The sequence below is a fragment of the Heptranchias perlo genome, chromosome 21 (assembly GCF_035084215.1).
Source record: "Heptranchias perlo isolate sHepPer1 chromosome 21, sHepPer1.hap1, whole genome shotgun sequence".
Taxonomy (NCBI): domain Eukaryota; kingdom Metazoa; phylum Chordata; class Chondrichthyes; order Hexanchiformes; family Hexanchidae; genus Heptranchias; species Heptranchias perlo.
In genome coordinates this window covers 26902014-26929608 of record NC_090345.1, presented here as the reverse complement: position 1 = coordinate 26929608, position 27595 = coordinate 26902014, and the positions used below count along the sequence as shown (strand labels likewise).

Here is a 27595-nt window from a genome sequence, read left to right as displayed (position 1 = left end):
CAATAGAATGAATGTTCAATGTCAAAAGCAAAGATTGCAGGATAAAATGCAGGGGTTGTTATTAATCACACTTCGTTGCAAACAAATCGTGAAATGATTCCTACCATTTGCCACTTCTACAGTCAACAGCGAAGAAGTAAATCATATCAAGAGAGGTGTTAAATATATTTAAAATGTGCACCGTTTGGACATTTTGAAAGCAAAATGAGAAATGACCCATAAATTCAGAAATAAGAAATCATAAAACCAAAACTTTGTTTACAAAAGGAACATATCCACTAGTCAATCCAACAATGCACACAACCTGAAGTACCCACCAGGAGGTAGTCTGTTCTGTCTGATTTTCCATTCTTTCTTTAAAAAATCATAAGTTCATTCGTTGTATGGTCTTCCTCATCCTTTGAATGAATTTCAATCTTCACATACAACAATAACGTGCATTTATATAGCACCTTTAACAGAAAAATGTTGCAAGGTGCTTTGCAGAGACAATCAAAAAAATGCACAATTTTATCATTCTTTAAGAACTATGTACCATATGCAATTGTCATAATCAGGTGACCTTTGCCTACCTTGACAACAAAAAAAGGCTACATGCTGGGTCACAGATTTAATTCTTGGCCAGAAGAGGAAGTAATGAGATCCTTGGAGCAACTAAACACGTGAAGAAATTAAGCAGCACCAACTAGTACACTGTCAAGAAGAGGGAAACAAGGAGTAAGATGGATGGCAGACTTATTTACGAAGGTCGAACTTCATTCAAAAATTTAGATTGAACTGACTGGCACAATGGGTCAGACACTGGCCATTCACCTCTGGAACTTGGGTTCAAATCTGGTCCAAAGTGATTGAATTGACGTCTACTAGGTATGAGTCCTACATAAAATGAGTTTGAACAGTCTCAATCCAGTTTGTTGTAGGCATGGGCCTACCTCACACCTCTCCCACCCCCAAGATCTTTCTCCCTCTTCCATTCCCACTACTCAAAGTGCACCTGTCTCCAGTCCCTCTCTTCTCTCCCTATACCCAGGAAGCAATCAGAGTTCATTTATCAGAGATGGAATGTGATGCATGCACATATTGGAACTATTGCTTGTTATAGGAAAAAAAATGCATTCCTTTGTGCATTGCTGGAGCCCCAGTCAAGCATTGGTCTGGTAATTGTAGTCTTTGACATTGGAGATGGATTCATACAAAGCACATTGCCTTGTTTATGTCATAGCCATTATGTCCAGCCTCTGAATGTGGGGAATCATAGAAGTAGAATGCCAGGGGAGGGTATATCAGAGGAGCAAGTTGTTCAAAGGCCTATGGATATGGATTTGGATATGGGGTGGGGGGAGGGGGAAAGAGAAAAGTTGTTGCAGCCTACTTTGTGAGTTAAATGTGAATTTTTGCGCATTTACTTTTAAAGGAATATATTAACGGAGACTATTTAAAATTTGTTCCCGGGATGTAGGTGATACTCGCATGGCGACATTTATTGCCCATCTCTAGTTTCCCTAAGAATATGGTAATGGATCGTCTTGAACCGCTGCAGTCTTTTGAGGTGATGGTATTCCCACAATAGTGATAGGTTGGTAAATTCCAGGATACTGCCACAACGATGATGTAGAGAAAGCGATATGATAAGCAAATTTCTCTGTCCTGGTCGGTGTCAGGCTTTTTGTGTGTTGTCCTACTGCACTCATCCTGACTTGAACCTTGTAGATGATGGAGAGGCTTTAAGGGCTCAGGAGATTAGCCTGCCTCTGCGCTGCTCTTGTACCCATGGTATTGATGTAGGTGGTTCAGTTCAACTTCTGGTCAACAGTAACCCTGAAGATGTTGGTAGTGCAGAACTCAGCACTGGTGGTGCCACTGAAGGTCAGGGGAGATGGCTGGACTTTCTCGTGTTCAAGATAACCATCACCAAGCACTTAAGTGGCACAAATGTTACCTGCCACTAGTCAGCACAAGCCTATATGCTATCCAGATCCAGCTGAAGCTTGTATGGTCTGCTTCATCATTGGAGAAGTTGTGAATGGAGTTAAACACACTAGAATCATCAGTAAACAGCCCTACTCCTGATCTTATGATGGAGAGAAGGTCATTAATGAAGCAGCTGAAGATGGTTGGCAGAGGATACTTCCCTGAGGAACTGCTGCAGTAATGTCTTGGGGCTGTGGTGACTGTCCTCTGAAAACCACAACAGTCTTCCTTTGTATCAGGTATGATTACAGCCATTGTTGTTATTTAGCATATGCAGACTCGGCATATTATTCAAGCCATCTTAGAGCAGTCATCACCGGCATACAAAGCGCATGGGTCACCAGATAGTTTCGTTAGTGGGCATGATTCAACAATGTGGGATTTGGTTTGTATTTATGCAAGGACATATGTCATTCTCTCAAAGGCCCCATAAGTGAAGATTAGCAGCCCACTCTCTCTGTTCGAAAGCAGTTGAGAAGCACCCAACTACGACATGGCCAGCTGAATCTTAGTTTATGGTCCGTGGGCTCAGAGATGATACGATGATTTATAGCAGCATCTGCTGTCCACTCTTCATGCCAACATGTTGCTTTGGAAAAGTCAAAGAAATCAGGAAAGATTGACCATATTGGGTTGGTGGATAGAACAAATCAGAGTGAATTGGCAACATGATTTTGTCATGAAATCTTTTCATCAATTTTACTACTGCATTTGAATGACGAAGAGGTGGAGGAGCTATGTTGCAGAGGTCTAGTGACCATGGAAGGGTAGTACGGCGCAATATGCCTGACACAAAACGCAAAATAGAATGCAGTTGAGTATTCGCCAGCTTAGTGTTCGGTCAGCGAGCCCAAACAGGAGTGCAATATTTCACAACTAAATAGCAGAATTGGAGAGCAGATGAGCGTAAAGCAGGGGCGTTTGCTCCCCAGGCAGAGATGGCAAGCTTAATGATTAGATTATTTCAGGTTTTGACTTTCTCAGCAGTTTTCAGTAGATGGTTTTTATAGGTTATTGAGTGGTCAAGTGTGACGTCCAAGTAAACAGGGTGAGCATCATGTTTTAGAAGTTGACCATTTTAGGATGATAATGAGGGCCCATTGACCTCCACTGACTTCAATTTTGTAAAGAATCCTTGGTGCCATACTCAGTAGAATGCTGCCTTGATAGCTAGATGTTTTTGCTGAAACATCATTGAGTTTTTGTTTGAGACAATTAGATTCTATAGAATTCTTTTTTGGAAGAATGCGATTGGGAAGAAAAGTTGGCATAATGTGACTGCCAAATAAGAAAGAAAATAGCCAATTATAATGAAGAAAAACATTAAGCAATGAAAACGAAGAAAACTGACAGATTTTCTCAACAGTCATGGCATAGTCAAACAATGTGAACAATAGACAAGAATACATCCATAATAACACTTTAAATAAAAACAAATTAAAATATAATTTAAATACTGTACTTTAAAAGGCCAATTTTGATGGTATTAGACAGGAACTTTCAGAAGTTGATTGGGAGAGTCTGTTGGCAGGCAAAGGGACGTCTGGTAAGTGGGAGGCTTTCAAAAGTGTGTTAACCAGGGTTCAGGGTAAGCACATTCCTTATAAAGTGAAGGGCAAGGCTGGTAGAAGTAGGGAACCTTGGATGACTTGGGAGATTGAGGCCCTAGTCAAAAAGAAGAAGGAGGCATATGACATGCAGACAGCTGGGATCAAGTGGATCCCTTGAAGAGTATAGAGATAGCCGGAGTAGAGTTAAGAGAGAAATCAGGAGGGCAAAAAGGGGACATGAGATTGCTTTGGCAGATAAGGCAAAGGAGAATCCAAAGAGCTTCTACAAATACGTAAAGGGCAAAAGAGTAATTAGGGAGAGAGTAGGGCCTCTTAAGGATCAACAAGGTCATCTATGTGCGGAACCACAAGAGATGGGTGAGATCCTAAATGAATATTTCACATCGGTATTTACGGTTGAGAAAGGCATGGATGTTAGGGAACTTGGGGAAATAAATAGTGATGTCTTGAGGAGTGTACATATTACAGAGAGGGAGGTGCTGGAAGTCTTAACGCGCATCAAGGTAGATAAATCTCCGGGACCTGATGAAATGTATCCCAGGACGTTATGGGAGGTTAGGGAGGAAATTGCGGGTCCCCTAGCAGAGATATTTGAATCATCGACAGCTGCAGGTAAAGTGCCTGAAGATTGGAGGGTAGCAAATGTTGTGCCTTTGTTTAAGAAGGGAGGCAGGGAAAAGCCTGGGAACTACAGACCGGTGAGCCTGACATCTGTAGTGGGTAAGTTGTTCGAGGGTATTCAGAGAGACAGGATCTACAGGCATTTGGAGAGGCGGCATGGTTTTGTGAGAGGAAAATCATGTCTCACGAATTTGATTGAATTTTTTGAAGGGGTAACCAAGAAGATAGATGAGGGCTGTGCAGTAGACGTGGTCTACATGGACTTTAGCAAAGCCTTTGACAAGGTACCGCATGGTAGGTTGTTACATAAGGTTAAATCTCACAGGATCCAAGGTGAGGTAGCCAATTGGATACAAAATTGGATTGACGACAGAAGACAGAGGGTGGATGTAGAGGGTTGTTTTTCAAACTGGAGGCCTGTGACCAGCGGTGTGCCTCAGGGATCGGTGCTGGGTCCGCTGTTATTTGTTATTTATATTAATGATTTGGATGAGAATTTAGGAGGCATGGTTAGTAAGTTTGCAGATGACACCAAGATTGGTGGCATTGTGGACAGTGAAGAAGGTTATCTAGGATTGCAACGGGATCTTGATAAATTGGGCCAGTGGGCCGATGAATGGCAGATGGAGTTTAATTTAGATAAATGTGAGGTGATGCATTTTGGTAGATCGAATCGGGCCAGGACCTACTCCGTTAATGGTAGGGCGTTGGGGAGAGTTATAGAACAAAGAGATCTAGGAGTACAGGTTCATAGCTCCTTGAAAGTGGAGTCACAGGTGGATAGGGTGGTGAAGAAGGCATTCAGCATGCTTGGTTTCATTGGTCAGAACATTGAATACAGGAGTTGGGATGTCTTGTTGAAGTTGTACAAGACATTAGTAAGGCCACACTTGGAATACTGTGTACAGTTCTGGTCACCCTATTATAGAAAGGATATTATTAAACTAGAAAGAGTGCAGAAAAGATTTACTAGGATGCTACCGGGACTTGATGGTTCGACTTATAGGGAGAGGTTGGATAGACTGAGACTTCTTTCCCTGGAGAGTAGGAGGTTAAGGGATGATCTTATAGAAGTCTATAAAATAATGAGGGGCATAGATAAGGTAGATAGTCAAAATCTTTTCCCAAAGGTAGGGGAGTCTATAACGAGGGGACATAGATTTAAGGTGAGAGGGGAGAGATACAAAAGGGTCCAGAGGGGCAATTTTTTCACTCAAAGGGTGGTGAGTGTCTGGAACGAGTTGCCAGAGGCAGTAGTAGAGGCAGGTACAATTTTGTCTTTTAAAAAGCATTTGGACAGTTACATGGTTAAGATGGGTATAGAGGGATATGGGCCAAGTGCAGGCAATTGGGACTAGCTTAGTGGTATAAACTGGGCGACATGGACATGTTGGGCCGAAGGGCCTGTTTCCATGTTGTAAACGTCTATGATTCTAATATATAAAATACTGCAAATCCACATCAAGTATTCAATTGGAAAGTTATATTGGACAAACACAGAATTAATCTACTAACCCCATCCTTTCTGTAGAGTACTTCAAGGATGTTGCTAAGCAGGTGGCAGCATGCTTCCAGTTCCTCTTGTTTCTCTAAATGATACTTAAGCTGTTCTGTCATCATTGGTAGAAGGATGTCTCTGCAGTCTAGGCATAGTGAAAAGCACATTCAAAATAATACAAAACTCTTAGTTAATGAAGAGTTTCATTTTTCACTACAGTGTTTTTTAAACCTGAAAATACCCATACTGCAAATGTATTTTCATCAAAATGGTTCCAGGAATGTACTCTTACAGATTTACAAACCAATTTAAACTGAGATGTTAGTTGTTTCCAATAATTTTTTATGTAAATATTTTACTGGCACAACTGAAAACCTAAATCAATGGACAATAAATTACTACAGTTTGGTATACTAACTCCTTGCAATAAATTACTAGAGTTTGGTATACTAACTCCTTGCAGTGAATTACTCGAGTTTGGTATACTAACTCCTTGCAGTGAATTACTAGAGTTTGGTATACTAACTCCTTGCAGTGAATTACTAGAGTTTGGTATACTAACTCCTTGCAGTGAATTACTAGAGTTTGGTATACTAACTCCTTGCAGTGAATTACTAGAGTTTGGTATACTAACTCCTTGCAGTGAATTACTAGAGTTTGGTATACTAACTCCTTGCAGTGAATTACTAGAGTTTGGTATATTAACTCCTTGCAAATTGAGAATTTATATCATTTAGGATTGGAATAGTTAAGTGAAGAACTACCAGATACAGAAAAAGTACTCTTTAATATTGTCATGTTGACTTAATTTGTTGTTATTGATAGAACTGACATTAAGCATTTAGCTTTTAATTGAGTAGGTGGTTCATAGTACAATATTTGAAGCAAGAGAATTAAAATTGGGAGTGTAATGTCAATATACATTGCACAAAAAATATATATCTGTAAGGTTATGCTTTTGCTGGGTCTTATGCAAGATGATTTAATTGTTTTCCAACATGAAACTCCTGCAAGTTAATCAACTATTGAATACTTGCACGCATTATTTTAAGTAACAGGGCTATGGGGAAAGAGCAGGGGAATGGGACTAATTGGATAGCTCTTTCAAAGAGCCAGCATGGGCACGATGGACCGAATGGCCTCCTTCTATGCTGTACCTACTGTGATACTATGACTATAACCTACATTAGCACTTTAGGTTACTTTAAGAAACCTACATTACATCTAGTCACTGAAGAAACCATAGGTACAAATTACATGCAACTCAATTCAGCCACTCTGTCCCAGCTGTATGTAATATTTAATGCAGTTATGAAAACTGCATCTCATAGAGATCCTTTTTCAGAGCAGACTGCCTTAAACACAAACTCTTAACTAAACAAATGTCTCTCATGCAGCTAATCATGGAAGGGATTGCTTTTGCTATGTTTCTTTGTTATAATTTCTTTTAAAAAATATCAAAAAGTCTGGTTTGTATACTATTAACCTATAGAGATCCTACTTATTTTGGGTCAATATGATGTCAAGCGCAATCCTCAAGAGGCTGCAGAGTACTACCCAGGGTCAGTTCTTGTGCAAGGAGATATTAAATTGTTTAACTGCTGCAAACGCTAACTTTATTATTTCACTGGTAAGAAAGAACACATGCTTCTTACTTTCTTTGCATCTTATTTATTTGCATTCCGATCAACATCTCTATATTCCAAACCAACTCATAATCTGTGTAAATTCATTGATGTTTAGACTTACTTTAAGAATGAAACAAGGATTTGGAGACACAATCAGAGATGTGAAAACAGAGAAATTAATACAGTGTAATTTGTCATAAAGAAGTGAGCAGTATTGAACCATAGAACATGAGTCCAACTTGCCAGCGAGTGCATTTCAAAACAAAATATAACAGAACAGGCTTTGAATGACCAATATGTCTAAGTTATATTAAGCGTTTTGCATATGCGGACACTAGAATACTTGATTACTTCTTCGTGTCACACTTTTCTGTAATGATTCATCTTACCTATTCAAGTGATTTACCTGCGATTGAATCCCTCTTGGCAGCCCACAACTACTTCAGGCAACCTCTCCTGTGCCTATCTACTTATAAAATTTGATTCGCCCAAAGCAGCAACCCACACTGCCTCATTCCCCTCCAGCAGCACAACTCTTGCTTTCCTAGAGCAAACCACTACAACCTCCTCCCCAGCAGTCTTTTCTGCTCTCGCCACTAGTTTCAGTTACCCACCCATTCTGCATTGTCCTAAAAAATGCATGTTTCCTTATAAGTGAGGCTTTCACAATCCACACCTCATCACAATCCACACTTCACGCTGGGTGAGTCTATCAACATCGAAACTTAGTTTACTGAATTGTAAACAATTTTACAACACCAAGTTATAGTCCAGCAATTTTATTTTAAATTCACAAGCTTTCGGAGATTTTCTCCTTCCTCAGGCAAATGTTTCCTGAAGGTTTTAAATCCCTTTCAAGGCCACATCCCCGGCTACATGTTTTAACGAGTCTCCTGCTTAAACAGTCATGACAGCAGCATGCCTCTCAATGCCAGGACAATCTGTCCCCTACTCCTCTTGCACCTTCTTCTTTGAACATGTCTCCCTACCACCCCTCCACCTCTCCCTCAACGAAGTCCTGTTTGGCTACCGTTTTCTCAAGTGCCTATTAAAATCTCCTCCTCTTCTTTGCGGTTTATCAGTTATTTCAACCTTCACCCAAACTCCTCTTGTACCCTCCCCACTGAATTCTCTGCACTCGCTCAACCTCACCCTGCACAACCACTTCCTCCCAACCACAACATCAACCTTACCATCTCCAAATTCGTGACTACTGGCAGGGCTATCTCGATTGCTTCCTTGCTTATCTCAACAGCCACAACTTCCTGCTCGTCTCCAAATCTATTAAGCAGCCTCTCCTCCTGGGAAAAAAAACTATCTCCAACTCACACTTTCCTCTCCATCCATCAGCAACTATCACAGTTGCAACTACTCAACAGCTCCTCTGCTTCGGCCACTAAGTCTCTCAATCCTTCACAGTCTCCCACCCAACCATTCCCCTGGTACAATTCTCACCTCCACACCCAGAAGTCACAGCCTTGATCGCACCTGGCAGAGGAACAGCTTGGTCACCCACTGACGAGGTGATCCAGGTGATCTGCCTATCTTAAGTAATATAGTGTCTTTTACTCTATCCTCCTACTACTAAAGGATTATCCTGGAGGAAAAGGACAATTCCAATCTCCTCTTTGTGATGACTGCCTCCTCCAACTGTCTTCCTCTGCTTCCTCCATCTTCACCTCTAATGACATGTGAGGAATTCATGGATGTTTTTTCCTTTAGGATTATTCACTTGGCAGCCTCGGTCTTCTCCTCCTCCTTTCCCCATGGCATTTAACATGGTTGATTATTCCATCCTCCTCCAACATTTTTCTATTGTGCTCCAACTCTGTGGCAGCGACCTCACTTAATTCCATTCCTGTCCCAGTGAAGCCAACACACCTCATGCAATGGCACAGTCACATTGGGGGTGCCCCAAGGTGCCACTCCTTGATTCCTCATCTACATGCTGCCTTCATCCATATGTTGGGGTCAGTTTACATATGTATGCTGACGACATCCATCTCTACCTCTCCAACTATCACTTTGTGCTGCCTGACTGCTTGTCCAACATTAAGTACTGGGTGATCCTGAACTTTCGCTCCAACTCCAGCCAAAATCCCTAGCCCCATTTCCATCCCCCTTCCTGCCTGTCCACTCAGACTCTATGCCTTATGCAATCCTGAGCTGAGCTTCATACTCCACATATCCTCCCCATCAAGATTGCCTACTTCCACTTCTGCCTTGACCTAACCCACAGCATTACTAAAACTGTCATCCTCCTCCTCCAGATTAATGCATGGCACTGCCTCTCCCTTCCTCTGCAACTTCCTCCAGCCTACTCACCAGCGCATACACTCTGCTATCCCAACTCTAGCCTTCTTTGCATTGTCCTCCCTCTGCTCCATGTCTTCAGCCAGCTTGGCCCCATATTATGGAACTCTCTCTCGGAACCACTCATCTTGCTTCCCATCTCCCTACATTCAAAGACCTCGTCAAAACTGAGCTCTTCAACCATGCTTTTGGTCACATGCCCCATGAGTTCTCTTGCTACTACTAAGTGCCTGTTCATGCCTCTTAAAAGCACCTGTGGATATTTTACTGCATTAGAGACACCATATAAATCCAAGTTTTTGTCACATTATAGTTTGCACATTACACAAGAAAACCGTGGATATGAGAAATAAGAACACGTTAAGAATTTCGATTAGCTGTCTATATAGACTGCAGTGAAGCATTAAACTATTGAAGACCAGTTAAAAATTATATTTGTATTTAAATTTAGTTGCTGCTGTGAGAGTGTAAACCAAACAGCAAGTAACTAATTCCACATCAGAATGTATATAATATTTTTGGTCGACTATTCCTTCTTGGCTGGATTCATTTATTTTGTGGTAGGAATACTTTAAGAGAGTTTCTGTATGGAATTTAATGTAACTGGGACTATTACGGCGGTGTATGAAAAAATGGATATTAATTGCCACCATGGGCTGCGATATTGGGAGATCTAGAGTTAAAACCACATTGTACCCTTCAGACAACCTGATTAGATATGCATCTCTCCGCTGTGCCTCATTGGTATTATTCCCTCATTTATTCCACTTGGCAGGCTTGCTTTTTCTTGTGCCCTGCTGACTGCTCAGTGCTAATACTTAATCAATCTTGGTCCAAAAAGGCCGCTGCTTTACAACTAATGAAGGCCAGGTTGAACATTGTCCCTGATTAAACAGTCCTTTTAAGGACCTAACTGGAAAGGGACATAATCTTTGCCTATGATTTTTAATTTCTCTAGAGTTGCTTTAGCCTAGACCCCAAGCAAGCTGCTCCAAAAAAAGGCAGCTGCCAACTTTTCTGACAGAAAGCCTGCAATTCTCAGCCATATAAACAGCACAGGACTGCACCCTCGGCAATCCTCAGTTAATGCACCTAAAGCCAATGCTGTACTAGGCTCTGCCATCTGACAATGTTGTCCGCATTAGCAAGTATCCTATATGTTGGAATATGGGTAGTAGCCAAATCATTCGGGGTGGAATCTGAATTATGCATAGATTTCACCAAGTATGGCACAAGAGAAGTCATATACATCTGGAGCGTTATCTGTGAATTAAACCTCATGCCACATACATCCAGTTGTTTGTACTCCTCTGGAGGGACTGCTGCTTTCACCAGAATAAAGGACATGCCTTTTTTAATCTATATCCGGAATATGGCTGATATGTCACTGAGCTGCAATGTGAATAAAAAGTCTTGAGAAATTGAGGGGACATAACTGGCCTTTACTGAAATTGGGATCGATCAAATAGATAACTAGCAAAAGTATCTGTTGGTCAATTAAGACATCCCTACTTGTATCAAGATGTTCTTATGGCTATACCATCAACTGATGGCATTACACTTTTCAAACAATATCAGTATCCTCTTCTATTGTAGTCTAAAGAAATTTCTGAAATGGAATCCACTCCCCATGTTCTTCTCCTCCAAAAAGTCCAATTTTCTCTCTTACTAAGTAATCATCTTACTCCCTGCCTCAGTCAAGGACACTGGTCCTTGTACTCCAGACTTCAAAGTTGCCTTGGTTTCTACTTTTACATGTAGTAGCACCAGGGCAAAAGTCCCAAGAGGATGCCCCATTGTCAGTATCATGGCATGAGAGAGTAGGGCAGCAAAACTGGCCATGTTGTGAAAGATTTTCAACGGCTAAGGACATGACACCATGAGTCCCAGAGGTGAATCCTTAATAATGGCTTTTTTAAAACTCGCTCAAAAAAATATTGGTTTGTCTCCATTATCTAGGCCAGTTGGGACCATGTTGTATTAAACATAGAGTGACATCTACTTTGGGTCGAAGATGACTCACTTAAGCAACAAAATCACCTGCACACTAATCAGCAACTTAAATGCTCCATACGCTTCACATCTGAGATTGGATCAGTGGTCATACAAAAAGGTTTAGTCTGTTTGTGTCCAATGTGGAAGAGGTTGTGTGGGGACCCTAGAGACCGTTACTGCCTGATGCCTGATTCATCATCTGATTTGGGAGTAGATGAGTACTTCTAGAGCGGAGGTCTCTCTGTACCAAGAGCCAAGCTTCTTAATTTCTGTAACCGGAGCCACATTCCAACTCACAAGTGAATAATGTTAAAATATTGTGCTGAATCCAAAGCAGGCTTCACACTTCAAAATTGCAGTGACAGAAGACAGATATTGTGCAAGTTAGTCACTGAAAATGTCATTTGTGGGAAAACAAAATGATACAAGAACTTTTGTTGTTTTGGCTATTAAGTGCCTAAAAGGACAGTGATCCAAGCAATATTGCTCCATGAGATGATGGCAATATCCTACACCAATGTGGAACTTGAACAAATGAGGAAGAATTAATAATTCTAAGCACAGATGCTCTGTACTTCAACCTTCATCGTTTTGCCTGCTACATGCAATGAACTAGCATTGATCTTTGAATGACCTTGATAAATCAATAGTCTAACAATTTTTTGTGTTCCAAAGAAATCTCTCCAGATAACACAGCCAAGAATCAGCTATCAGTTCATAACTAAGATGCACGATGATGCCAAATAACAATGATTCCATATCTGTTCATCCAATTTTGCACTGATACAAACTTGAATGATTAATATCATGACATTATGCATTCTCAAAGTTTTATTAATCTTTATAAAAGAACATGTGTCCAAAAAGTTTCGTATTTTGACCATTGATGTATGAAAAACTAAGAAAGTAATCTAAGTAGATCTACGACAGCCAAATTTCATTTGACTTCATAAAGGCATACTGTACCAAGTGGAAAAGAAAAGGTGACTTCACATCATACAAATCTTCATGTGGAGTGGAATTTTGTTCATATGCAATAGTTCAAGAGAATTTTGCATGCAACAAGGCTGACCATGAAACTACTGACTATATTAGCTTCAAAATTGAGATTTAGTAACAATTAGCTTATATTAATGCCACAAATTTGATTATTTACATACATCATGGCACAAATTTTGTTACATCAAGATAGCAGACATGTAAATTTAACTGTGTAGGGTTCTATTACGGCATTTATAATATTAATAGCGTGAAAATCAAGACACGCTCGCCATATATATTTACATATATACATATATATATACTTTAAATAGTTACATTGAAGTGAGTCAGAAAGGCTAGAAGACAGACAAATTTGTTAAAACTTCTGCAGCATTTGCTACAGTGGCAATAGATAATGGATACATTTTTACCACAAAAACGCAATGCAATTTAGGCATCATGCAAAATGAAATACTTTTCATACACTGAAGCACTAACTTCATATCTTTGTTCTGAATTTAACTTGAACCCCAAAACTGTGATCATTTATATTTTAATCAATTTTTATTTTAATTTGAAACCCATCAGGAAGCTGGATGAAACAATGCAAAAGGAGTAACATGTGATTAATTTAGTCATCACCTCTTGAGTTTTTTTTAAAAGTAAAGCTTCTGGAACTCTGAGGAGTTTATTGGCACAAAAGCATTTTCCTTGAGCTTTCTCCGACTGAGAACTAAAGTAGAAGCTGTAGCAAAGGATATTGCTGCTCTCGTGGAGTTAATTTAATTGGCTCAAACCCCCACTACTTTCATAGTAGAAACATAGATCAAAGCCTGGCAGAAGCCCTTTCACTATGAAAAATGTCACTTTAATTACTAGAAAATCTTACTCACCATGCTGTGTGAAGAGGTCACTGTGCACTATTTCTATCAAACAGTACAGCTTCTGACGCACTAGTCTGCCCGGTGGAACATTGTGGATAAAGTCTGTAAACAGTTTGCTGTACAGAAAGGCAATTAGACAAGCCATGAGTAAATTATGATCTAATTAGGGCCATAAATATACTATCAAAAAATCACTTTATATTCAAAGTTATCTCTTAATGAGGTTCACCACAAGGAGCGCAGAACAATTTTGTAAATCATAAATAAATTCTAGCACTACCCCCTACTTAATTGCATTTCCTCATGAGATTCTGCTGACAAAAATACAATTTTTGTCTGGAAAGATATTACTGAATGGATTACAGATTATTATAACTCAATATTTAAAACTTTGTTGGCCAAATTGTTTTCCAGCATGTACAAATAAAGGACTTTTCAGAATATTTAATCTGGCTATTTGAAGTTTATACATGCACACACACACACATATAAACACCTTTGCCGTCTGACTGTCAAACATACATGCCAATCAGGAAGTATTTAAATAACATGCATTTCTTCACAAAATTTCCATGCTTGATGATCGATCACTTTCTTCTCCATATGATAGATTAGCATTTACTATTTCAACCAACAAGCAGCATCATGCACATCTCCTCACTGTAAAAGATAGATTCCATGCAGGACTATATACAAATGCAGTATCTTCCGTTCAACTACTGGTACTACAATAACAATTAATGTTCCTTGCTCCTTCAGATCCAGTTTATACAGGTGAACAGGCATACACAGCTACTTAATTTAGGAAAGATCTGCCTCCTACCAAAACAAAAAGGTTTTAGAAACTGCCAAACCCATAACAATGGATAGATCAGAAGACTGGAACCTAAGCCAAATTGAGGATCAGTAGAACGTGTAGCAATTAAAAGACACATCATTAATTAATGGACTATCAGTCAGACAGTCTCACCACAGAAAGAACAAGTTATCTTGGTGTACATTGACAAAGAATCTCAATGCAAGAACAGAAAAGACACAAGCCCCAATTTTATGATGCCAGTAAAATCTGTAATGCCACACAGTGCAAACGAGTCTCCTCGCAATTTTAATAAGTTCCTTTCTATGTGCTGGAAGGTTGGTCAGCAGTACAATAGGCTTGGAAATAGAAAATCAGGTGAGGCTGCTGCTCTGAAAGAGCTTTTTGGTCCATAAAAAAAAATCACTTTTCTGATAAAGTGAAGAGTAAGGAGGAGTGGGACTAGCTGGATTGTTCCAGCAGAGAGCCGGCACGGACTCGACGGGCCGAAAGGCCTCCTTCCATGCAGCAATCATTCTATGAGTTTTTAAGGATAATGGAGGCAAAGAGGAAACTAGAATAAATTCACTTTATTTTAGGATTGCACCTTGAAGGTCCTGCTGCAAGAAGTACAGCAAAGGAGGGCAATCCTGTTTTGAGAACTCTGTGACAGACTCGGTAATTCAATGTCTGGACCAGCCAGGTCCACAGTACTCCAGAGCATTGTTAATGAATGATCAGCCAATCTGGCTGGCTAATAGAACCTGGATGGGTAAACTCTAAAGCATAACTGACAATCCCAAATAGTTACATTTTATATTGTACTCAGTAAAGGAAAAATACTTAGATGATTAAAAATGCACTGGGAAAACCCATTCCTTACCTAAGTTCCTTGGGATCAAACACCATCTTCACATCATTGACAATTGTCGGTAGGTACTTCAAAGCTGCCCCCTATAAACACCATACATAAGCTAAGCTCTGAAGAGTAATTGGTAACCTTCTCATACACTGCATTAAAAAACTGAATATTTTGATAAACAATATATAAGCAGCTCACACATTAACAACTTTGTTTCAATTTTAAAATTTTCCATGCAAGGCATGGTATGGTAACCTGAATTTTTCATTAGAAAAATGGATTGTAGCAAATTTAACAATGTCAGAGAACTGTCACTGGCTAATTAACAAATCCATGCAGTACCTTGTTACTTCACATTAATCTCTCCCTCAATTTATCAACTTGTATCCCTCCTCCATTGTTGCTCAAAAGCACACATTCTTCCTTGGTGAGGAGACAGACAAATTATCACATGAAGTCTCCATAGCTGCTGATGCCACTCTTACTCAATAAAAAGTCCTTTCAGTTGGTGAGAAAACTGAAAGAAGAGCAACTCTTTCAGATGCTAACCGATTTGCTGTGCATTTTCTGTTCGTTTATTGGAGTCATTTTCTACTCATGGCACAGCTGAGAACTGAAACAAAACCTTATCCTGCGTAATTGTTGGGACTCAAACCATGATATGAATTGAATATATGACCCTCCATTGGGCTGCCTGGGATTTTTGGCAAATATCTTTTTTGAAAAAACAATTTAAACATTTAAAAACATTATTTAAAATTCTACCAAAACTCTGGAAAATTTACAGCTACATATTCTCTCGGTGTTCTTTTGGAGCAAAAAGCACTAATGAGAGTCAAAAAAAATCCATCAGAGCTAAAAATGTTTCATCCAGAAGAGAAAGGATTGCCCACTGAATATCGATGCAATATAGACCTAAATATGTGAATTACTGAACTTTACTAGAGTTCAATGAATGAGAGCAGAATCTCACTCCTGTGAGCAAGACAACCAGAACAGAAGTTGTTATAGGGATGCAGCAGGAGTCAAAAGGGGGATCCTTTAGAGCACAAATGTTTGTTTTCCTCAAGTTTCCTCGCATTTAAGGCCATGTTAACTTATGCTCCCACCCGTTAAGGGACAAATTGTCTGAGAAAAACAGTGTAGTAAAAGACTTTGTCTACATGTTCACCCTTGCTTTCTGAAATTGATTGATTGACTTTTATTTCACACATATATCAAGAGGGTTTGTGCTGATGTGTCAAACAATCCTTTCCAATGCTCTTTCACTAATTTCTCATAACAGAAATGATAATAAAGGAAAAAAAAAACTTGTAGGTTGATTTGGCATAATGATTGCACAAATTCACTTTATCATACATAAAAATATATTAAAAAAATAAATATAAAAAATAAGTTTCATTATTTTACAGTTGTTGTTTAATCTGCATGAGTTTTCAGAAACAATCTTAAATTTGTTAAGATATGCACACCCATATGCAAACCTAGCTTAAATAAAAGATGAAGAAGCCTTCACTATCTTAAATTTGCAAGCTGAACATACCTTAACTATTACGGTCTGATCTGAAGTGCTGCTCATCATGTCGTTAATTGACCTGAACAGCTGCCTCAAGGAATCCATAAAGTCAGTTTCTCCTTTATCTTCATACAATCTTAAAGAAAAGAGGAACAAATCTGAGGAGTGTCTTCTGATACAGTTGAAATTTGGTAAGAACAAAAAACAGCAACTAGAGGTGACGAATTAATTTGTCACCTAATCATAAATATTATTCAATGATGAATTCATCAAAACTTTTCAATATATTATACATGCAAGTAACTACAAACTATTTAAATAAATCTACAAAAATGAAGACTGGAATATCATCTACTCTACCTGTCCCCTTCCAGTAGCAATGGCAAAGGATTATATACACATGACAAGTACAGCTAATGCTTATACAACTTGATAGAACTGATTTCTGAATGTACAGTATTTTTGGTACATCTGAACTGAATAGAAATTCTTGTTATGTATTCTGTCTATATAAGAATTGTAAATTGGAAGTATTCCATCAAGGCATCTTGGCTTTTGATGGCAAAGACTATAGGTTACTGATGTAACCAAGGCTTCTTCGACAGCACCTCCCAAACCCGCGACCTCTACCACCTAGAAGGACAAGAGCAGCAGGTACATGGGAACAACACCACCTGCACCTTCCCCTCCAAGTCACACACCATCCCGACTTGGAAATATATCGCCGCTCCTTCATTGTCGCTGGGTCAAAATCCTGGAACTCCCTTCCTAACAGCACTGTGGGAGAACCGTCACCACACGGACTGCAGCGGTTCAAGAAGGCGGCTCACCACCACCTTCTCAAGGGCAATTAGGGATGGGCAATAAATGCCGGCCTCGCCAGCGACGCCCACATCCCGTGAACGAATAAAAAAAAACTTATTGAAAGAAAGTAAGTTCCTCATACTATAAAAAAAATACTGTGAAAGAATACAATCAGTTCTACTAACTAGGGCCAAAGTACAGATGATTATGAACGAATGGTGTATTTTTAAATTGAAGATTGAATAAAGCATTCAAAATAATGAGTCTTTAATATAAAACACAATCTTAATCCTGCAACAGACTGTTCAATAAAATTTGGGTTTCACTGATTGCTTGAGTTATAACAGATCATTTATCCTCCACTTCCCATTTGTAAATGACAACTATTCATACAAAATCTGTGATGTCTTCTTGTATGTTAGCATCCAACTGGCATCTTGAAGTTCTGTATAATTTTAATATGAGAATGAAATTATATCAGACAGTAGATTCCCTTCATAAATGATCAAAATGCTCTCTCTTTTTGCCTTGCTTTATGTTCAAGATAAGAAATATAATTGCCAGGGAAATCGAGAGCAATTAGTGGAAAATTATGAGTCTTTTTGCGCTGTGAATTCATGCCCTCTAGAAAATGGACTTAGGCTGCAGAAATTCATATCTCTTAGTACTTTTGCGGTCCTCAGAGGCTAATGTCCATCATTACATTTGGAAGGGAGTAGAGGGCTGACGCCTGGTGCTTGAGAGAATGGGGTACCTGCAAACTAGCACTGGGAAGGAGTGTGAGGTAAAGCTTATAGATAACATGATATAGCAAGTATAGCTAACAGTGAATCAGAGGATTTATGATTTTATAATAGGGATGTTTGTGGCACATTGGGAATATCAGTGCCAATGATTTACAGTGACCGAGTAATTAAAATTCTATTTTTATTAAATGGTATTCGGAATTTTTCTTGATGCTTTAGGGATTCAATCCCATAACATTCTCCATTATTCTGTGTAAACTGCAAATGAAAGGCATATTATTTCCTTTAGCAATAAGTATTTAATTTTTATCCCTTGTCATCTTTAAAACTGAGAATTCACAGCAAGTTGGTATACAAAATGCACCAACTAGAGGTAGATATCTGGTATTTATTATAAAAAGAGCAGACAATGGTAAATTAAATAAGAACAGAGAAATATAAAGTACTGTATATAAAAAGGAGATATGAGAGGTTATCTTATAGAAGTATATGAAGTAGTAAATTGCAGTGAAAAGGTAAATCCAGAAAATGACTTTCAATGAAATTCAAAGAGAAGGAGAGGGGAACTTGTAATCACTTAAGAACTACTCCAGGATTATTTTGGATGGATGAACTAAGATGGACCAAATGGCCTTCCTCATCTATAATTATCTTGTGATCTAGCAGTGCCATTTTCCAAATGGTGAGAAGCTAGGAACTGTGGAGGAGTAGAGAGATTTAGGGGTCCAACTACTGAAATCACTAAAAGCTAGTGAACAGGTACAAAAAATAATTTAAAAGGCTAATGGAATGTTGGCCTTTATCTCAAAAGAGCTGGAATACAAAAGGGTGGAAGTTCTGTTACAGCTGTTCAGTTCTGTGCACCGCACCTCAAGAAGGATATACTGGCACTGGAGGGGGTGCAGCACAGATTCACCAGAATGATAGCGAGGCTCAAAGGGTTAAATTATGATGACAGGTGGCATAGAGTAGGCTTGTATTCCCTTGAGTATAGAAGATTAAGGGGTGATCCAATTGAGGTGTTTAAGACGATTAAAAGAATTGATGGGGTTGATAAAGAGAAACTATTTCCTCTGGTGGGGGAGTCAGGGCAAGGTGGCATAACCTTAAAATTAGAGCTAGGCCGTTCAGGGGGTGATGTCAGGAAGTACTTCTTCACACAAAGGGCAGTGGAAATCTGGAAATCTCCCCCCTCAAAAAGCTGCTGAGGCTAGGTAAATTGAAAATTTCAAAACCAAGATTGATAGATTTTTGTTAGGCAAGGGTATTTAAAGGTTATGGAACCAAAGCAGGTAAACGGAGTTAAGATACAGATTAGCCATGATCTAACTGAATGGCAGAACAAGCTCGAGGGGCTGAATGGCTTACTCCTGTTCCTATATTCCTTCCCATGATTACTGGCACAGATAGAAAGCTTAGTAGTCAGCAAATATGGAATGCAGAACAGAATAGTTAGTGTTTTACAACGAAGTATTCAAACACAACACATTTGAAATTAATGCTATGACAACAATTCAATTTTTTTTTTAAAGTCAACAATGGTGTACTAATGTTAAAACCTTAGATGACTCAATAAGGCATAACACCAACTACTGATGGATACACATCATTGAACATGGAGGGAAACAAAATCAGACCATTTTTCCTTCCTCCCACTGTGTATTTGAGGTTCTCCTTTTCCAGTTCCCCTCCGAGACAACTGAAATGCCACCTTCCCATTATCTCTAGGCTCCTATTCCTATTTTCTGGGAAGGAAATGGTGTATAGCTTCACTTGGGGCAGTCTTACACTTCGGTAGCAATCGGGGTCATCCTGGGTTACAGTCACAGTGGGGGATGGTTCTTTGATCTGAGATCCCTACACAGGGAAACCTAGGATTTGACATAGCTGTAAAATCTGAGGTTTGGTGCAACTAGAGATGGAATGTGAGGTTTGGCTCTCTGGTGCATTACTGGTGTTTGTCAGCAGTTAGGAGAGAGACAGGGAAACACTGGGAGGGGGAACCCCTTGGCTGGCAGCACTGGTTTGTGATTTTTCTACAGGATGTATATAATCATTGAAGTTGGTATTTTATGATTGTTCTTGGACATGTACCTCTGTGCCTGTCTATGTGTGTCACCCTCACATACATAGGTATAAGAAAATGTAAACATTGTAAACATTTCAACTAGTATGAACAGGAGTGATAATTTGAAAAAAGAGCTCCAATTAAAATGAGGAAAGATACTGTGTCCCTCTCTCCCTCAGTGTCGCATAGATATCACTAATTCGAATCTTAACATTTTCTAACTGTTGACATTATACGTGATAATCAGGTGAAAGTTAGAGGCTGTTTGGTTCAAAATTTAAATTATTTTTTCTTTGAAAATAAACTCAAATTAAAGTGAGGAAAGACACTCAGCTTAATGCATTTCTGAAGTTTACAGAACACAAAGCAAAGGTGACAACAGGGGCTCGAATTTAGCAGGCCTGCGGGTTCCCAGCGGGTGGTCCTCCGGGAGCGTCGAAAACGCAAACGGCGAAATTAGTGGGTTGCCCACGCGATTGTAGCAGGCAACCCACTAATAGGATCCAATTACCTGCTCCTCCGGGGTCCACGGCGCTGGCCTGCGCGTCGGTCGGGCTGCGCATGCGCAGTACGATCTGTCAGCTGGAGGCTCTCTAGTTAAAGGGGCAGTCCTCCACTGACAGATGCTGCAGCCAATGGGACAAATTGCAGCATGGAGCAGCCCAGGGGGAAGGCTGCTCCCAGTTTAATGATGCCTCACCCCAGGTATCATCAGATGGGGTGAGGAGGAGGGGGAGGACACAGATCTTCCCCCCGGCGGGCGGGAGGAAGCGGCCTGCCTCTGCCACCAAGAAGGCCTGGCTCGAGGTGGCAGAGGGGGTCACCTGCGCCACCAACATATGGCCCACCTGCATACAGTGCAGGAGGCGCTGCAATGACCGCAGTAGGTCCGCCACAGTGAGAACACGAAGTCTTTCCCCTACACTCCGTCTGCCACAACACTGCCCCCACCCCAAATCTCCTTCGGCACCGCCAACACTATTCTGTCACATCACCCTTCATGCCCACTCACACCCCATCCTCATCTTACCTCCACCTACTCACCTCGCCAGTACTCATCCTGCCACTAACACGCGACCCAATCCTCATACAATCTCATGGCTCCATCCCATACTCACCCTCTCGTGCATCTCCCTCACGGCCAGCCTCACTCAACCTGCCACCACCTGTGCTGCAGCCACAGGGCATGCATCACATATGTGCAGTAGGCAGGGTAAGGCAAACGTCTCGTCAGCATGAAGGGGGTGCACAAGGGTGTCTGAGGGTTTGTCATGGGTGTTACCCATATTGAATTTCAGAGCCACAAACAGCACACATTATATTGACACCACCACTGCCATGTCTCCGCGAATCCTGTCCGTTGTGTCCAATAATGCCCGCTCCTGGGTATCACTATGAGGACCCACCACTGATGCCACCCATCGTGTTACTGCAGAGTAGGTGCAGGTGTATTTGCAGAGCTCGTCCGCGCAGACGACTGAGAGACATCGGCGGTGTAGCCGGCTGCACCCTGGAAGGATGCGGAGGAGAAGGTGTGGAGGACAGTGGTGACTTTGCCAGCGACAGGTAAGCAGTTGGTGCTGGGGCCAGCCAGGAGCAGCTCGGCATGAAAGAGGCTGCAGATCTCCACGACTACATGTCGAGCGAATCTGCACCTCCCTGTGCACTGCTGCTCGGAGAGGTCCGGGGAGCTGCGCCTCGGTCTGTGGACCCTGTGGCGAGGGTAGTGCCCTCTGCGACGCGTCTCTCTCTGCGGTAGCCCTCCCTCCTGCTGTGCAGGTGGGCGTGCAACCACACCGTGTTGGGGGGATCCACGTCTCTGCGGCGGACGGCGTGGACTGCGAGGCTGCTGGTGCTGGTCATGCTCTTCGTCCTCCGAGGGTGTCCACACACCACCCAACTGGCAGGTGTTGGTCTGAGGGGTTGTGCAGGGTAGGTGTGTGGGTCCTCGGACTGGGGCTGCGGTTTCGTGTCGGTCTGTCCTCTGGCTTGGCCGGGGGGTGGTGGGGGGCAGGGGTTTGCCCTATGTGGCGCGGTGGCCTCCTGCGTGGGTGAGGGCTCTCCCCCGTGGAGCGCACCTTGGCACCTGCCACAGGCTGCTGGCTGCAACACGCCTGGTTTGAAAGGTACTGTTTCCCCCAGTGTGGGAAACTGACTGCGTTGAACCTAAAATCCCACACTTCCTCTTTTGACAGCTGCTTCAGCTCATTAACTGACCACAACGAGCAAGTTAAGTACTCTCAAGTGGAACCCCGCTGGCTTTAATTGCCTGCGGGATTCCCACCAGCGGGGCTTGCGCGCGCAGCCCCGCACGTCAGCGCGGTACCCGGAAGTGGCCGGGATTTCGTCGCGATCCGGTCACGTGACCGGAGATCGGGATTTTCGGGGCCACCCCGCTGGAAACCCGCAGGTAACCCGACCCTAAAATCGAGCCCCAGATGTCTAATCAGTATGCTCTTATTTCTCTCTCTGTTTAAAAAACATTTAATATAAACTGAACCTGAATACAATTTTTGTAATGTGTCCTCTTAATTTTTATTCATATAATTAAAAAAAACTATTCAGAAACTGCCGGAAGCTAAAGGAAAATAAACAGCAGCTCAATTACTGAATGGTAGTGATGATCCTAAGAAACTAGGTGCTCAGACTACACAATCTAGATTCAGCTAACATCAGAGCCCTGAGCAAAAATATGGAGCCCAAATCCAGGCTCTTAGGAGACGCTGATGTTTTCAAGTACAAACTTTAATGAAGGCAGTGAAAGATACAAAAGACAATTCATAAATATATTGTTGTGAATTGTGTATTTCTTTTATTTTATTTATTTAAACCTTTACAAACCCCTTTCCAAATTCTCTCAGTGCAGATGCGCACCCATGCCCCATTTCCACACCTCCCCATGAAACAATATAGCCTTTGATTGCAAATGAGGGGTCGTCTAGTAAATTTAGATTTACATACAATTACCGTTTGAAATTTACAAAACAATACAATAACCACTTTCATAAACAAATCTGCAGGAAACCTTTGTAAAACATTGTGAGTAAATTGTACCTTCATGAACATTTTTATCTTCTAATTATAAGAATGTCATCTATATTCCAATGTAACTTAACAGTTTTTAACCATAATGGCAATAATATAGGAAATATTTTAATATACTGATTATGGATTACACATTAGATCTAATGGTTATTTAAAATGCATAGTAGGATGACACTACATGTGAAATGCCAAAGTATTGCGATGTAGCAAGAGAGTATAAGCTGTAATTTCAAATGCTCTTAAATGCATTGGAACAAGAAGGGGAAGGGAAATAACAGTTTCTGATGTGCAAATCACTGTCAGTTACAACTGATGAAATACAAAACAGAACCGCAAGCAATATGACGGATATTGTTTAATCAATATAAAACTTCTGGAAAATCTTCATCCCTAATGCAAACAATAAATATATTACACATCAGTTGTACTTTTGAAGCTAAAAACAGCAGAGTGTGCATTTCCTTAAATGCATTTTTGAAATGATGATGTTGGTAACATGCCAGAATATTACATCCATTACAATTAAAATCTACAATCTTAGTTCCCCTGATGCCTCAGTGGACAAATACACCAGCTGGTATGATACTGAGTCATACTAAGAAGGTCCCAGATCTGATCTCACCCAGAGTGACAATAGAAATACAACAATTAACTTAAACAGCCATGGAGTAGAGAGCGACAAAAAAAAAATCAAAAAATAAGCTAGAGCCCCCGATCCTGATCAGTATTCTAATAACATAGCTGGAAAGTACGCATGTGTGGACACCAGTTGAGGAGAGGATTGGGCTCCATTGTGATGTACCTGAATGGTCGAATAGCATACCAAACACTCCCTTTCAAGGCTCACGAGTGGGGTAAATGATCAGTTGCAGCAAATGATTTATTACTCAATCTGTTCAGAAACTAGTATTTTCAATGGCGCCAAGGTTTCTCGTGCAAAATTGCAGTACTTGGACACCAAATTGCACTAAAGCAGCTGATGCAACAATTGCCAGGACTGTGCACTCAGCCGAGTCACTTGCCCTGCATATGAAGAAGACTAGCCACTTAGGTGACATACTGGAAGCTGCTGGTATCCATAGAACCGTACCCCAGCATGAGTCAATGCCTTAAGAGGGATGAAAATTGGATGGGTGAGGAAGGAGGGAACAGCGGAACAGGAAAAAAAAAACTCCTCATTGAAAATATGGGGCTTTAAACAAAAATAAATTAATCCTTACCAATGTATATAACGTAGACATAGATCCTCTAATAAGTATTCCAGGAACATGTTAAAGTGCAAGGCCCAAAATAAGTCACATACATAATATAATAAAGATTTTTTCCGGAAATGTAATTTCCAAATGTTATTATTTGTTACTCAAACAAGAAATATACAATTTATAAAATAACCTAATTTGGTTCTCAGACATATATCTCATGCAAGAAGCAGGTAGACCACACAAAATACACATTAAAGATAACAAGGATAATCCAGAATGTTTACACTTTAAATTCAACTTCTAATTCTGTACCATGAGCCAAAATTGTATCCAATAATCTTAATAATCATATACTAAGAATGTAGCAAATGCAAGTTATGCAGTGACAGCAGCCTTTCACACTTGTATACAAAAAGATAGCATTCGGCTGACAGAAATAATGTAGAGAACATTGAAGAGCAACTCATTTTACTTTGTTTCACTCTGGTTGACTGCCAATCAGTTACACTATCCTATGAATTAGTTGCCTTCTATCCCAAAGAGCAACAATCAAAATTTAGACATTCAATTAGAACAAGAACATAACTCTAGACCTGATCGTGAATGTGACCCAAGATATAAACACAGACTGTTGAATTAGTTTTCCATAGTTCAATGGACTATTACATTAACATCAGCAAGCTAACAAAATAAGTTATGAAAAACAACCAATGCGCCAAATTGTCTAAAGTAATTATTGGAGATATACGCCATACTGCTCTACTCAAAGACACCAAGAACATCCTTCTGTGGTAACCATGGCTACGGCAGTCAGTGGGATATTTTTCCACTTCCCTCATCCATTCCATGCCATTTCTAAGTAATATTGTCAATTAGTATTGAATCAAGGAGAATTTTTTGCAGTGGGCACATGCCCACTAGGAGCTGGGTTATGTCTGCCCAAACTTGGTTCACGTAGGACCCTTATAGCAGAGAGAGACTAGGGAAGAGATTTGAGAGGGACAATGATCATTATGAGGGAGTCATTGGACACTGAGGAGGTGCCAGTAGATTGAAATCATGGAAACCATTTTCAAAAATAACTAGACAACTGCAGACCCATTAGTTTTAATTCAATTCTGGGTAAAATAATGGAATCAATTATCAGAAGTGAAGTTGAGGATTATCTGTACAATGGTAACTTACAACATCAATCAACGTGGAATCAGAAGGACAAGATTCTGCCCAACAAGCCTTCATAAAAATATCCGTAAGTGGGCATAACAATGTCAGATGAAATTTAATGCAGACAAATATAAATTACTGCAGATTTGGAAAGAAAAATGGATGAGAATCATACTCCATGAAAGGTGTTGAAAGGACTAATGAGGATGTTGAACCAGACCTAGCCGTCGTCGTAGACTTGACACTCAACATGTCTAACCAATGCAGAACAGCAATTAACAAAGTCAACATACTGATATGTAGCCAAAGCAAAAGACTTTATCGAGGGGGTGGGGGGGGGGGGTGGGGGGGGGAGAGAGGGAGAATGGAATTCCTGACGGGAAACCCGTAAGTATGGGTTTCCTGGACGTCCCTACGATTTTGACGTAAGGACGTCTTTTATTTTTTTTGTATGTTTCCCGCCTGACAAGCTGGACTGATTGACATGCTGGTCTCAGTCGGACGGGAGAGCAGCCAGCGAGAGGACATGAAAAGGTAAGTGTTAGATTGGGAGGGGGGCATGGGCAGGGGGTGGGGGGAGGCGTCACTCATCAGGGGGCATCAGCCATCGGGGGGGGTCAGTCGCCAGGGGATTCAGTTGTCAGGCGTCACGGGGGCAGTCATCGGGGGGGGGGGGGGTTGGGGTCAGGGGTCATTGCGGGGGTCGGAGATCGTGGAGGGAGGTTGGAGATCATGGTAGGGGGGGGTTGGAGATCGTGGGGGGAGGTCGGAGATCGTGGGGGGAGGTCGGAGATCGTGGGGGGAGGTCGGAGATCGTGGGGGGAGGTCGGAGATCGTGGGGGGAGGTCGGAGATCGTGGGGGGAGGTCGGAGATCGTGGGGTGGGGGGAGGTCGGAGATCGTGGGGGGGGGGGGAGGTCGGAGATCGTGGGGGGGGGGGGGAGGTCGGAGATCGTGGGGGGGGGGGAGGTCGGAGATCGTGGGGGGGGGGGGGGAGGTCGGAGATCGTGGGGGGGGGGGGGAAGGTCGGAGATCGTGGGGGGGAGGTCGGAGATCGTGGGGGGGGGGGGAGGTCGGAGATCGTTGGGGGGGGGGGGGGGAGGTCGGAGATCGTTGGGGGGGGGGGGGGGAGGTCGGAGATCGTTGGGGGGGGGGGGGGAGGTCGGAGATCGTTGGGGGGGGGGGTCGGAGATCGTTGGGGGGGGGGGGGGAGGTCGGAGATCGTTGGGGGGGGGAGGTCGGAGATCGTTGGGGGGGGGAGGTCGGAGATCGTTGGGGGGGGGAGGTCGGAGATCGTTGGGGGGGGGGGGGGGGGGGAGATCGGAGATCGTTGGGGGGGGGGAGGTCGGAGATCGTGGGGGGGAAGAGGTCGGCGATCGTGGGGGGGAAGAGGTCGGCGATCGTGGGGGGGAAGAGGTCGGAGATCGTGGGGGGGAAGAGGTCGGAGATCGTGGGGGGGAAGAGGTCGGAGATCGTGGGGGGGAAGAGGTCGGAGATCGTGGGGGGGAAGAGGTCGGAGATCGTGGGGGGGAAGAGGTCGGAGATCGTGGGGGGGAAGAGGTCGGAGATCGTGGGGGGGAAGAGGTCGGAGATCGTGGGGGGGAAGAGGTCGGAGATCGTGGGGGGGAAGAGGTCGGTGATCGTGGGGGGGAAGAGGTCGGAGATCGTGGGGGGGAAGAGGTCGGAGATCGTGGGGGGGAAGAGGTCGGAGATCGTGGGGGGGAAGAGGTCGGAGATCGTGGGGGGGGAAGAGGTCGGAGATCGTGGGGGGGAAGAGGTCGGAGATCGTGGGGGGGAAGAGGTCGGAGATCGTGGGGGGGAAGAGGTCGGAGATCGTGGGGGGGAAAGGGTCGGAGATCGTGGGGGGGAAGAGGTCGGAGATCGTGGGGGGGAAGAGGTCGGAGATCGTGGGGGGGAAGAGGTCGGAGATC

At 42.1% G+C, this 27595-nt stretch overlaps 1 protein-coding gene across 3 annotated transcripts in view; it reads right to left on the bottom strand.

Annotated features, from left to right (window-relative positions):
- Positions 1–27595, bottom strand: part of dock1 (dedicator of cytokinesis 1) — a 472808-nt gene that overhangs the window by 283248 nt on the left and 161965 nt on the right. For all 3 annotated transcript variants that reach the window (XM_068002361.1, XM_068002362.1, XM_068002363.1), the window contains 4 exons: positions 16664–16772; positions 15142–15212; positions 13472–13578; positions 5679–5806 (listed from right to left, as the gene is read on the bottom strand). In XM_068002361.1, the coding sequence (XP_067858462.1) occupies positions 5679–5806; positions 13472–13578; positions 15142–15212; positions 16664–16772 (415 nt within the window). The remainder of the gene's footprint in view (positions 1–5678; positions 5807–13471; positions 13579–15141; positions 15213–16663; positions 16773–27595) is intronic.